Source organism: Siphateles boraxobius, unplaced genomic scaffold (assembly GCF_051911475.1).
Source record: "Siphateles boraxobius isolate OS27281-9 unplaced genomic scaffold, OSU_SipBor_1 18, whole genome shotgun sequence".
Taxonomy (NCBI): Eukaryota; Metazoa; Chordata; class Actinopteri; order Cypriniformes; family Leuciscidae; genus Siphateles; species Siphateles boraxobius.
The window spans coordinates 12,840,281-12,853,906 of NW_027508788.1; the positions used below are offsets into that span (position 1 = coordinate 12,840,281).

At 38.1% G+C, this 13,626-nt stretch overlaps 1 protein-coding gene across 2 annotated transcripts; it reads left to right on the forward strand.

Annotated features, from left to right (window-relative positions):
• Positions 1-25: 25 nt before the first annotated feature.
• LOC143741182 (uncharacterized) lies at positions 26-12,330 on the forward strand. 2 transcript variants are annotated; one of them, XM_077233623.1, is made up of 4 exons: positions 26-255; positions 1,330-1,398; positions 1,705-1,824; positions 10,895-12,330. In XM_077233623.1, exons 3-4 carry the CDS (start codon positions 1,767-1,769, stop codon positions 11,731-11,733), a joined length of 897 nt encoding a protein of 298 aa, XP_077089738.1. In that variant the 5' UTR covers positions 26-255; positions 1,330-1,398; positions 1,705-1,766; the 3' UTR covers positions 11,734-12,330. The 2 variants fall into 2 exon arrangements, with proteins under 2 accessions (XP_077089738.1, XP_077089739.1); XM_077233624.1 differs by having other exon boundaries at positions 72-259.
• Positions 12,331-13,626: the final 1,296 nt, after the last annotated feature.

Genomic DNA, 13,626 nt, shown 5'->3' on the forward strand with positions numbered 1-13,626 from the left:
TTGCTTCGGTTGCTCGAGCGCCTCTACTGGCGGAAACCAATCAACAATAAACTATATAACCTTTATAGATTAGACAGGGGAGCGCGGGGCTAAATGTAACACGGAGCTTTTAGTTTTATATAGTTAGTCAGGGTCAGTCATGTTGTGTTTCCGCTCTTTTTCTCTCGCTGCCAGAAGACGGTCTCCCGCGGATTTGTGGAAAGTTTTGATAAGATTTCGTCGAGATACTGGACAAAGAGTGTTTTGACACCATATGCAAGTACATTTTTTCATCATACTTTTAGTTCGGTTTCTGGGTTGGGTGTGTACGTCACCAAATCTAACTTTATTTTACCTTAATCACGGTCTTGTTAATATAGCACCATTTTGAAACATATCAGCAACTCCTAGCAACTGTTAGCTAGGCTTTTAAATATGTTTTACACAGCGGTGTTAGTTGTAGCACAGTATTTACAACTAAGCCTCCAAGTGTACTATGATAATGAAATGAAAACAGGGAGCCACACAACTTTTCAGGTTTGAGTATTTATTTATATATTTACTTTGTTGGACTTTCAAAAACAATGTTGGAATTTCTTTTTTTTTCTTTTTTTTTTAAATAGCCTGTTTTTCATGCAATAGGCCCTTTAAAATGTGATTTTAAGCTCGTTATTATTATTATTATTAATACTAATTTTGCATGCAGCTGCCACACACCAATATAATTCAATTGCAATTACAATATTTGATGATTTTATTTATTTATTTATTGGTTACACAGTTGATGTGCATAGTCGCCAATGGAGTATGCAAATGTTGTGATGCTGTTGAGGACCAGAACCGAACTGAGCTGAGCCTGAAGTTTAAATGCTTCCCTATTATTGATATGCCTGGAGTTAAGGAATACGAGAAGAAATATCAAATTCACTCATTGTTTACTTGTTCTGTTCAACTATGGAAGGCATTTTCTGCCTAAATTAAATAAATCAATTAAATGATAAAATGAAAACTAAAACCAGATTAACCATTTCATTACAGAAAACTGGACGCAAAATATCTGACACAATTGAGAATGAAATTAAATGTTTTCATTTTCACAGTGACAGTGCATAAAAATAAAATGCAATTGATGATTTCACATTTCATTTTCACTACAATCTCGAGGCTACTCTCAACCACTACTTCAATTATTAATTAATGGTATTCAGTTGTGTTGCATATTGGATTGCATATAAAAATTATAAATACACTTTGACCTCACTAATGCTGCTGAGTTATTTTCAGCATGTAAAGGTTGTTTTATGCTAATTTTTCTGCACAGTTGTAATTTGTAATGTGGTTGGATTTCAGTTCTCGGAAGATCTGATCCTGAATCAGCTTGAAAAAAAAAGCTTGGAGCGACCAGATCTGGATTCATCAGTAGGTTACATATCCCGTAGGAAAATAAATGTTCCTGTAATGCAATTAATGAGCTTTTTTATTTCCTAATAAAAAATTTGTGTCATCATCAGTGGACTCATTAGGTGATGTCATACATGGTATTAAATATCTTTATTGCCAAACTCTGTAATGAAATCATCAACTGGATCAGTTATTGTAAAGTATTATCAAAGACAAGATCGATTTTTTTTATATTATATTATGTTATTTTATTTTATTATATGATATGACTAATATCATATTTAAAAAAATTGTTTCATTATAAATATGGTGATTATCACTAAGGTGAAGAAGAAGCAAGCAGGAGGAATTACTCCAGGAGAAACTACGGACATACTATTGTAAAGATGGAGATTAAGGAAGAACCCTGCAGAATAAAAGATGAAGATACAGAGGAACAAATAGGTTTGTGTTTTCCTTCATTCTCTTTAAATACTAATATCAGTGGTGGGCCGTCAGGACAAGCAAGGCCTTCTCTGCTGGCCTACTATCAGAATCACTGACTAGCACATCAATATATTTTTTCCATGAATGAGTATTAAATAATTCCCAATAGTCCAGTCTCTTAATTTCATAGCTTTTCTCTTGGTTACCCTGCTTTGAGTAGTGTATGCTATGTTAGAGCTTTTATCCAATTACAGGTGCTGGTCATATAGTTAGAATATCATCAAAAAGTTGATTTATTTCAGTAATTCCATTCAAAAGGTGAATTTTGGATATTACATTCATTCATTACACACAGACTGATATATTTCAAATGTTTATTTCATTTAATTGTGATGATTAAAACTTACAACTAATGAAAATCCCAAATTCAGTATCTCCGAAAATTAGATTATTACTTAATACCATTACAAAAAAGGATTTTTAGAAATGTTGGCCGACTGAAAAGTATGAACATGAAAAGTATGAGCATGTACAGCACTCAATACTTAGTTGAGGCTCCTTTTGCCTGAATTACTGCAGCAATGCGGCGTGTCTTGATTCTTGACTAAAGAACTTTTGTAGCTTTAATTAGAATTAGTCTATATATAATTTATCATTTATGCAGCACCTGTTTGATAACTTTATTTAATTTCTGTATATGTCCTACCTGTTAGACAGGAACGGCACAGGTAAATATGACATTTATTATGGGATTATGTGAGGATTTTTTGAAGTTCACTGAAATTAAAAGCTGTTATATTTTTTGAAGCCTAATTTTTTTTTTTTTAAATGATAGTTTTTAATTGTAATAACAGAATCACTGTAATGTTGGACAGCTATAATTAATGTTTAAAATGGGGAGGGGGGTCATTTTTATCCAGACATCAATGGCTTATTGATCATTATAGTTGTTATCAATCATTTAGTTGTTGTTGCTAGTTTGAGTTGAGAAATACACATTTCATAATTATCACCAATCTGTATGTACATTTTGCTTTAAAACCAAGCAAGTTGACTCATGAAGCCATTTGTTTATTATATCGCAATCGCAATATTAACCTCAATAATCGCGATATGACATTTTCCCAAAATCGTGCAGCCCTAATTTATACTCTAGAATGCTTTGATGCGCTACCAGCGCATCCTTAAGGGAACGTCTGCCAATTCCTCCAAGTTGTTAAACGTATAATTTGTATTAATTAAAATTACATTTAACATTCAAAAACTGACATGTTCAAAACCCAAAGCTTGATTGTATTGGTAGTAGACTGACTTGGGCTTCTACAGGTGCCAATAGCTCCCTGTATACAGTACACAATTTGTTTTTTTTAAAAACATATTAGGCCTACTGTAATTCACCTCAATGTTGTTGTTTTTTTTCATGTCCCAAATCTTGTGGTAGGTTCCTAGTGACCAGACTGACTTAATACAGGTGAAATTGTGTCAATGCCTTCCTTTAATTCTGCAATTCACCAAATGGTTTTATTTTTATTTATCAAATTATATTATAATAAATTATACGTTTTAACCACTTGGTGGAATTGCCAGACGTTCCCTTGGGGATCATGCGCTGTGGTAGCGCGTCAAAGCATTCTCGAGTATAAATAAGCAGCTAAAATTCATGTTGGTGATTTTGAAGTAATATTTTATGTCGATATACAATGGTTACATACTGTTCAAACTAATCGTGGTATTAAGACTGCCGACTCTGTAGAACAATGGCCAGGAAAACTTTACCGCGCTCCGAGAGCCCTCTAGTGGTCGGAAGCATTTCCGTTGTGTTACGGCTATATTTCATTGTGTTGTACATTTTGCGTTGTGTTGTGGATTCATTTGTGTTGGGGATTCATTTCGTTGTGTTTTCAACTTATGTTTGTTTTTTAAACATCGTTGTGTTGTGCACTACTGGGCTACCGTAGAGTAGGTTGTTGACACTGAAACACACGGATAACTTGTACAACAGAGTAATTTAAGTATTTTTGAGGAAAGAAATTAGGATTTTGTGTAAAAAACAGGGTTCGTACGGGTGCTTGAAATCCTTAAATGGTTGAATTTTGATGTTGTGTTTTCAAGGTTTGAAAAGTGCTTAAATTTTGGATAAAATGCTTGAAATTGTAACTGTTCTCTGTCAACAAATACCTATCTGACTGAATAGTTTGTTTATTAAAATGGAGAAATAAAATGTAGCCCTTCAGATACAAAGCGATTTGCGCTACGCAAGCCAGAGCAAAAGTAGGTGGAGATTTCAATTTGATTTCCGCGCTTGTTGGTTTGGACTCAGCAACAAAATGTTCTCGCGCGGCGCAAGCCATTGCAATAAATGGGTTTCATAGTGCAGCGCATTCTGCGCCCTGTCTGAACGGGCCATTATGGGCTGCAGGGCTATAGACCCCTTTTCAGTTGGTAAACATGATGACGTTTTTATGTGGGTGGAGGCAGAACGATCCCTCTGGCCGCTTTGTTAGCTTGTTTTTTAACAATGACGGGAGAAAATCAGATTTTATCTTCATGTGCAAGGTCACCCAGGACCGCGATTGTTATTTGTAAAAGTTCATTTTAACGGACGGAACCAGATTGGCCGACCCATACACGCTCAGTCAATGGATGGACGATCATCTGACTGGATTAACGTTACCTCGGGTGAGTGGCCTGACATCTACACCTGATAGAGAAACCGAGCGTAAAGACAAACTGAGGGCATATACATCTTTAGATGCCTATAACTATGTGATGAATGGTCTTGACTTGTGGCAACGTTACATTGCGCGGTCCTGCCCAGCACCAAGGCCAGAAGACCACAATGTAAAGAGTGACATTAATGATGTGAATATTTTCTAGAAATAAAAATATTTTTTATGTATTAAAATTATATTAATTAAATATGTATTTGATTATTCTTTCTTACCAGGTTCTTCAAAAAGTCTATCACAATCAATCACAACAATGTATACAATTATAGATGATTCACAAATAATCACAATAATTTAGAAAACATTATGCGATAAAATTTCAAATTGGATCCTGTAGGTGATTCTTGCACCCAGAAACACAACAAGATGACATTTAATAAAAATAATAATAATTTAAGATCCTTATTATGTAGCCGAATCTGTGCTGGTTTGAATTGGCCGCCTCCAGTTTTCACTTTGTTTTGCCTCCAGCTAACGCCGTGACGTAATTGTGACGTCGGCGCAAAAGGGGTCTATAAGCGAACTAGGCGGTTGCCTAGGGCGACAAATGTGTTTGGCGCGCGGCGCGCGGGCCCCCTCTAATGTCGACCTTGGCCTACTTCCCATTAATCACAGAATTAGAATGACAAGCGAAACAAAAACATGTTTGTTAAACATGATCATCCTAAGCGCCCCCTCAGCCACACGTTTATTTACTTGTCAACCTGATTATTAGATTGAATTGATGATTATTGTCGATCATTTCCTAACGTGGGTGGGGGGTTACGTTACGTTACGTTACGTTAGGCAAGTGCTCAGCTGCTGGCGCGTTGATCGAAACCCTCTGGTGCATAGGGACGAAAACGGAGAAAGCAAGAAGATAAAAAGAAAGCCCAGTATAGAAGTAAGTCTTCTCATCTCAGCCATTAAGGTGTCAAACGAAATAAATGTACTTAGTATTGTGCACAGGCATGCTGGCCATCGGGACTACCGGGAGCGAATTCTTTTCCCCCAGGATGGTAGAGATTTCCAGTGGGCCGACGTGCTTTTTGGGTCGATACATAATACTTTTATTATTTATTTTTTTGTCTTAGTGGCCCATAAAACTCGTACATCTGTCCATTCATTTTGTTTTGTTTAATTTGCGGCGCTGGGTTATTTACGGAGGGCATACCCCCGAATAGATTAGTAATAATAGTAGTGGTGGTAGTAATTGTAATTTATATACTACAAGTTACATGGTCAGACAAAAGGTATTTGTACAATGCAACTATGTAGGATGATAGAAATATCATTGAACGTTCTTTATAGCATTTGTATGAATAATTTATTATATGGGGCAAAACTCAATCTCGCCAAGGGCAATCAAAGGGCTAGAGCCGGCCCTGATGGGCTGTTTACACCTGGCCACTTCATGCGTTTCCTCAGATCGGATAGCTATCTGATTTATCAAAACGATTCCATATACACCTGGTCACATAAATGTGTTTTCGCAAAACGGATATAAATACGATCTGACTTCAATATTCAACATTCAACAGATATGAGCTGCATTTTATTGATCATCAGCTAAAATAAAAAGCAAAGACCGCAATAAGAGAGAGCGGCAACGATAGGCGTCGATTTCGGTGGGTACGCGTCCCCACCAGATTTCGTCATGAGTCATTTTGTACCCACCACTTTTTGAAACATTGAGGCACGGATGTACCTAATACAAATAAATAAAACATCTCCAGTTAACTAGCAGAGTATTCATTTAGTTCGCTATTAAATAAGAGATCTAGCGCTAAAAGGTCCGTGTAACGCTTCACAATTCAGTTTTCAGACCATGTAATGCAAATGCAAAAATGAAAAATTTAAACCAGACATTAATTTTTCTTGTTTTTCCAGATACATTATCAATGGATAGTTGCCTTTTTCTCCACTTTCTTAAATTTTACTTGTGCTAAATTGTGACTTCAGAAACAAACATTTGAATAAATCGATTTTTCGTCTTTCGCGTTTTTCGCGTAATTTGCGCCGTGGGCGGTGCATTAGCACAGGGGTGTGGCCGTGGACTAACTTTACTATCATTTCATTGATGCAACTGCTTTATTTGCAATGCACGCTGAGGAGAAGTTTAAAAAAAACGGAACACATGACAACGTTTTTCACCCAAAGTTGCAGTTTTTACTGTTAATAAATGCACTGTTAACCCTTGCTGTAAAAAAGGCCAAATTCTGACATATCATACCATTTTCCATTAAAACAGTGTTGCCAGTTTTTTATTTAAAAAAAAAAAACTTGGTAATGTCTAACAGTGTGAGCTAAATGTAGAACTTAGGTCTGGCCATCGGGAGCAGCGGGAAAAACGGTGGCTTGTATGCTTATTGCGCCCGCGTCGCTTGTTTGTATTTATCTAGGCTAGCCTACTTATTCGATATTACTTTATTATATTGATGCATGCCTCGATGCCCCCGAATGATTTAAGAACTCGCCATTTGATAATTAACCGAAACAAATTATGAATCCGCTACTCTTGACATGCAGCATATCATGAGATAAACGTTGTCCTGTGTTCCGTCTTTTAAACTTCTCCTCAGCGTGCAGTGTAAATAAAGCAGTTGCATCAATAAAATGATAGTAAAGTTAGTCCACGGCCACACCCCCCGTGCTAATGTACCGCCCACGGCGCAAATTACAAGACGAAAAATCGAAAATCGGTTAGATTTCATTTATTCAAATGTTTGTTTCTGAAGTCACAATTTAGCACAAGTAAATTTTTAAAAAAGGGGAGAAAAAGGTAACTATCCATTGATAATGTAACTGGAAAAACAAGAAAAATTAATGTCTGGTTTCAATTTTTATGTATTATTCAGACTGTATGGTCTGAAAACTGAATTGTGAAGCGTTACATGGACCCTAAAATGTTGTTTTTGAACTCAAGCTGAGCGCTCGTTGCCGCGGCGATCAGTTGCATGGATACAGTGTTCTCTTGTGGCTCGCGCAGTTTTCACTCGGACACGCTCTTCAATCTATCGCCGTTGTGGAGACTCTCTTTTAATTCCGGGGAAATCACAAAATAAAATGCACACAAACATGTCCCTGCTTGATATACTGTAACCGCTGATGAACATATTCAGTTTTGAAGAGAGAAAAAAAACTATACGAGTGCGGATTATAACCCGTAACCTCTGACACGCTTGGCAAAAGATCAACCACTAGACCATTTAAAAACTCAAACAAAATTTGCCGATCGATACATTTATTTATGGGTTGAGCAGAGAGACTGCACAGTTTGACAAGTTTGTATCCAGCACTTCTGAAAATGCACTTCCGAATGCGTCTCTGTCCCCAGCACAGTTCACTCCAAACTCACGCCCGTGACGGCAACAGCACTGGTAAGATCATTTTGTTTCTTTACTTTAAATGATGATTGTGTGAAGCGTCTGCGACTTACTTTCACTTTGATTTGCGATAGTTTGCTCGTTGGCTTGATGAATAAGTTAGAAGCTCAGCTTCTCATCTGCGGTAATGCGTGTTGCAGTAGCGCCGTCATATCTGGCTATAACATTACATATAGCCTATAACACGCTCTCACATGTTTATTTTTTAGCATTTTTGGGAGGAGTAAAATTTACATATGTGGTTTCACCAATCAGATGCATTTACACTTGTCCAGTTTCGTCTGGAATGAGTCTCAGATCTCCTCCTGAAGTGGTTTGAGCGATCGGATTCAAATCCGTCTCGAATGCGTTTCGGAGGGCATTTACACCTGGTCTCTTCACGATAGGATAACTATCCGATCACAGAAAACGCATGAAGTGGTCAAGTGTAAACAGCCATCGACTTAAGCGAAGTAGGCTACTTGGTGTGATAATGTAATGTTAGTATTGCATATCCGTTAAGGCACGTTCATTTCAGGAATATGCAGTGAACGTTGCCAAAGTTACAGCACAGTGACTGTAACGTTAACTACGTTATCCCAGTGCATAACAACAATCGTTGATTGCTAAACAGAAATCATGTGAGATGGAGTGTAAGTTGCCTACTGTAAGGTTGAGGATAACCTAATGCAATATTTACACTGCTCTATTCCAGTAGATAAATATACACTCACCTAAAGGATTATTAGGAACACCATACTAATACTGTGTTTGACCCGCTTTCGCCTTCAGAACTGCCATAATTCTACGTGGCATTGATTCAACAAGGTGCTGAAAGCATTCTTTAGAAATGTTGGCCCATATTGATAGGATAGCATCTTGCAGTTGATGGAGATTTGTGGGATGCACATCCAGGGCACGAAGCTCCCGTTCCACCATATCCCAAAGATGCTCTATTGGGTTGAGATCTGGTGACTGTGGGGGCCATTTTAGTGCAGTGAACTCATTGTCATGTTCAAGAAACCAATTTGAAATGATTTGAGCTTTGTGACATGGTGCATTATCCTGCTGGAAGTAGCCATCAGAGGATGGGTACATGGTGGCCATAAAGGGATGGACATGGTCAGAAACAATGCTCAGGTAGGGCGTGGCATTTAAACGATGCCCAATTGGCACTAAGTGGCCTAAAGTGTGCCAAGAAAACATCCCCCACACCATTACACCACCACCACCAGCCTGCACAGTGGTAACAAGGCATGATGGATCCATGTTCTCATTCTGTTTACGCCAAATTCTGACTCTGGCATCTGAATGTCTCAACAGAAATTGAGACTCATCAGACCAGGCAACATTTTTCCAGTCTTCAACTGTCCAATTTTGGTGAGCTGTTGCAAATTGTAGCCTCTTTTTCCTGTTTGTAGTGGAGATGAGTGGTACCCGGTGGGGTCTTCTGCTGTTGTAGCCCATCCGCCTCAAGGTTGTGCTTGTTCTGGCTTCACAAATGCTTTGCTGCATACCTCGGTTGTAACGAGTGGTTATTTCAGTCAAAGTTGCTCTTCTATCAGCTTGAATCAGTCGGCCCATTCTCCTCTGACCTCTAGCATCAACAAGGCATTTTCGCCCACAGGACTGCCGCATACTGGATGTTTTTCCCTTTTCACACCATTCTTTGTAAACCCTAGAAATGGTTGTGCGTGAAAATCCCAGTAACTGAGCAGATTGTGAAATACTCATACCGGCCCGTCTGGCACCAACAACCATGCCACGCTCAAAATTGCTTAAATCACCTTTCTTTCCCATTCTGACATTCAGTTTGGAGTTCAGGAGATTGTCTTGACCAGGACCACACCCCTAAATGCGTTGAAGCAACTGCCATGTGATTGGTTGATTAGATAATTGCATTAATGAGAAATTGAACAGGTGTTCCTAATAATCCTTTAGGTGAGTGTATATATGTCTTGGCAATTAAATGCTTATAAATATATATATATAGGCTATTTATCAGCCAGGTGCCTGCGCACTGTCAGAGTCTTCTGGGTTAAAATGGAATTACAGGTTGTTGTTGCACCAGCTCAGATTTTGTTCAAACCTTGTCTATATCAAGAATGTGTCCCAAAACCAAGGCCTGTAAAATATTTCTGTTCAAATCTTGTCTTCATATTTTCAGCCCTTTAAATTTCTTCAGTTTTACAGCCTAAAAAAAATCATATTATCTGAGAAGCAATATTTGGGCAATCAATATAATAAAATGTTTTTATTATTCATAGGCATATCTACTTAGACAGTTATACATTTTAAAAAATAAAACTTGTGATTTGCTTAAATATGTGATCCTTGTGCTATTACAATACACAATTTTGCCTGTTTATTGCATTATCTCTTTTAATGTGATAAAAACACTATATAATAATTTTGACTATGTATTGGTATGTAATTTATGGTGGTGTAAGGTGCTGGAAAAGGCTTTAAAATGGACCGTGAAAGTGCTTCAAAAGTGCTTGAATTTGACCTTGGAAAAAGTGTACAAACCCATGAAAAAAATAATTAGTAGTTTTGGTGAGTATAATGCTTTTTTTGCCGTTTTTCCCGTGGTGAATATGATTTTCTTCATTTTTCAAGGACAAGACAAGGAAGGCTCCGCTTTTGAACTTATAATCGGGACGCAAACCGTTGTACACTAACGCACATGCCGAACTCACTCGCTCGTTTCTCTCTACCGGCCTTTTCCCAACTCACCGCATTAACCCTATAACTGCCGGTGCAAAATACAAACAGCAATTTCACAACAATTATAGAGAGTCTGTGCGCTGCTACACTATTAAAAGTTATTAATTCAGGTAGGACACCACTGAAGGCCTAGTGTGAAATGCACGGCCCGCCACTGACTAATGGGGAACATTAAGATGAAAACTGAAAAATAACAATACATCTAAAACTTGATTCTAGTTAACTAGATATGTGATAAATTTGTTTCTCATTTTCTTTTTTAAATTGAATTGAATATGTTGATTTTAGACCTGATGGAAGTGAACGAAGACAAACACCATTGCACAAATAAAGATGGAAATGCGGTTGTTTCAAAGACTGAAGAGAATTTAACACAAAAACAAGCTGGAAAATCTGGAGTCAAAGGATCTTTCACCTGCTCTGAATGTGGAAAGAGTTTCATTCGCAAAGGAGATTTTAACAGTCACATGATGATTCACACTGGAGAAAAGCCTTATACATGCTCTCAGTGTGGGAAGAGTTTCATATATAAAGGAAGTCTTAAAAGACACATGATGATTCACACTGGAGAAAAGCCTTATACATGCTCTCAGTGTGGGAAGAGTTTCAGTCGCAAAAGCGCTCTCGATGATCATCACCGCCGTCACTCTGGAGTGAGATCATTCAGCTGTGATCAGTGTGATAAAACATTTGTTGTGGAATCAAACTTAAGAGCACACCTTAAAGTTCATACTGGTGTGAAGCTTCATTTTTGTTCTTTTTGTGGAAAGAGTTTTTTATTTCCGCAAAATTTAAAAGTGCATGAGCGTATTCATACTGGTGTGAGACCTTATATGTGTTTTGACTGTGGGAAGACCTTTATTAAATCCATCAACTTAAAAATACACCAGAGAGTTCATACTGGAGAGAAACCGTACAAGTGCTCACACTGTGGAAAGAGTTTCTCTTGCTCAAAATCCTTGAAAGATCATGAGATAATTCATACTGGAGAGAAGCCGCACCAGTGCTCTTCATGTGGGAAGTGTTTCAGCCTATTATCTAATCTACAGCGACATAAGAAAAAGCATTGCCCAAAGGTGACTAATGAACAAATTCCATTTTCAGATCCATCACTTACAAGTAAATAATTTGACATTCAGATTCAACAAAAGCTGGATGATTTGCTAAAATTAGTAGAGAAGCAGTGGCGGCTCGTCAATAGAGGGCGCTGGGGCGCCGCTCCCATCAACATTACAGAAATATACATGTATACAAAAATTATATAAAAATGAAAAACAAATAAAATAGTTTACTCATATGATGTGCAGGCTGGTAGTAAGATCCTCAGCATTTAATAAAAACTGGCTTTAATCGGTTAACTATTTTCTTTGTTTTTCAATATGTTTCAAGCGGTTTCATGGGCGAGGGACGCCGGACAAATGGATGTCTATGAGAGTACTTAAATTTTCAGCAGCATGTGACCTGAAGCTGGTCTCTAATTGGTTTCTTAAAGATCCCGCTCTGGGCGCAGGTCGCTGCGTCACTGGCGAATCAGAATTTGATTGTTATTTTATCCAATCTGATTGGTTCTCGTCAGCTGTCATTCAACTTTACGCTCTTGGCCACTACTGCGAGTGCACAGGCGACTTCGACAAAACCTTGCTAGGCTGATCACTTTCGTAGAGATAATGGCAGCAGTTAAACCAAATTCTGTCATTGATTTACAAAAAAACCCTTTCACAAGGCGTTCGTTGGAAGAAAAAAAAAAGGATAAAGGATCTCGGACCGGACCAACCCGATTTACAAATCCGGCAGCAGCCAGTGACAGAGGACGAGCTTCACCCGCGCTTGTCATGAGAAACGTGTCGGCACTTGAGTTTTGTGGACAATAACAGGGGTAAGAAACCTCAAACAGCTATCTGAAATTTATTTGTTTGTTTTTTCGCCCCGCCCTTCCAAAAATGATTATCACCAGCCGCCACTGTAGTGAAGTTTGATTGATTGACAAGGGGAACCTTTGGGGAAAATAATAGTTCAGAAAACCAGTGTGTTTCCAAAAAATTATTTGTGAAGGGATGTTTTGTTTCTTTTTGTGGAGTTTAATTATTTTCATTAATTGTGTATATGAGCTGTTTAGTCTATTAAATAATAATCCATATTTCAAACAACTTTAGACGTGATGCATTAAATATTTTTTAGACTTTTTTTGCATTGAAATCACTCTGCACAATGTGAAAAAATGAACAAAATATATTGTGTATTTACACTCACCTAAAGGATTATTAGGAACACCATACTAATACTGTGTTTGACCCCCTTTCGCCTTCAGAACTGCCTTAATTCTACATGGCATTGATTCAACAAGGTGCTGAAAGCATTCTTTAGAAATGTTGGCCCATATTGATAGGATAGCATCTTGCAGTTGATGGAGATTTGTGGGATGCACATCCAGGGCACGAAGCTCCCGTTCCACCACATCCCAAAGATGCTCTATTGGGTTGAGATCTGGTGACTGTGGGGGCCATTTTAGTACAGTGAACTCATTGTCATGTTCAAGAAACCAATTTGAAATGATTCGAGCTTTGTGACATGGTGCATTATCCTGCTGGAAGTAGCCATCAGAGGATGGGTACATGGTGGCCATAAAGGGATGGACATGGTCAGAAACAATGCTCAGGTAGGCCGTGGCATTTAAACGATGCCCAATTGGCACTAAGGGGCCTAAAGTGTGCCAAGAAAACATTCCCACACCATTACAACAACACCAGCCTGCACAACAAGGCATGATGGATCCATGTTCTCATTCTGTTTACGCCAAATTCTGACTCTACCATCTGGATGTCTCAACAGAAATTGAGACTCATCAGACCAGGCAACATTTTTCCAGTCTTCAACTGTCCAATTTTGGTGAGCTCTTGCAAATTGTAGCCTCTTTTTCCTGTTTGTAGTGGAGATGAGTGGTACCCGGTGGGGTCTTCTGCTGTTGTAGCCCATCCGCCTCAAGGTTGTGCTTGTTGTGGCTTCACAAATGCTTTGCTGCA

Bases quoted from the DNA above. Each gene is read 5' to 3' on its own strand.
- LOC143741182 (XM_077233623.1), top strand. From the start codon at position 1,767: ATGGAGATTAAGGAAGAACCCTGCAGAATAAAAGATGAAGATACAGAG. The intron at 1,825-10,894 runs GTTTGTGTTTTC...TGTTGATTTTAG, and splicing joins AGATACAGAGGAACAAATAG to ACCTGATGGAAGTGAACGAA.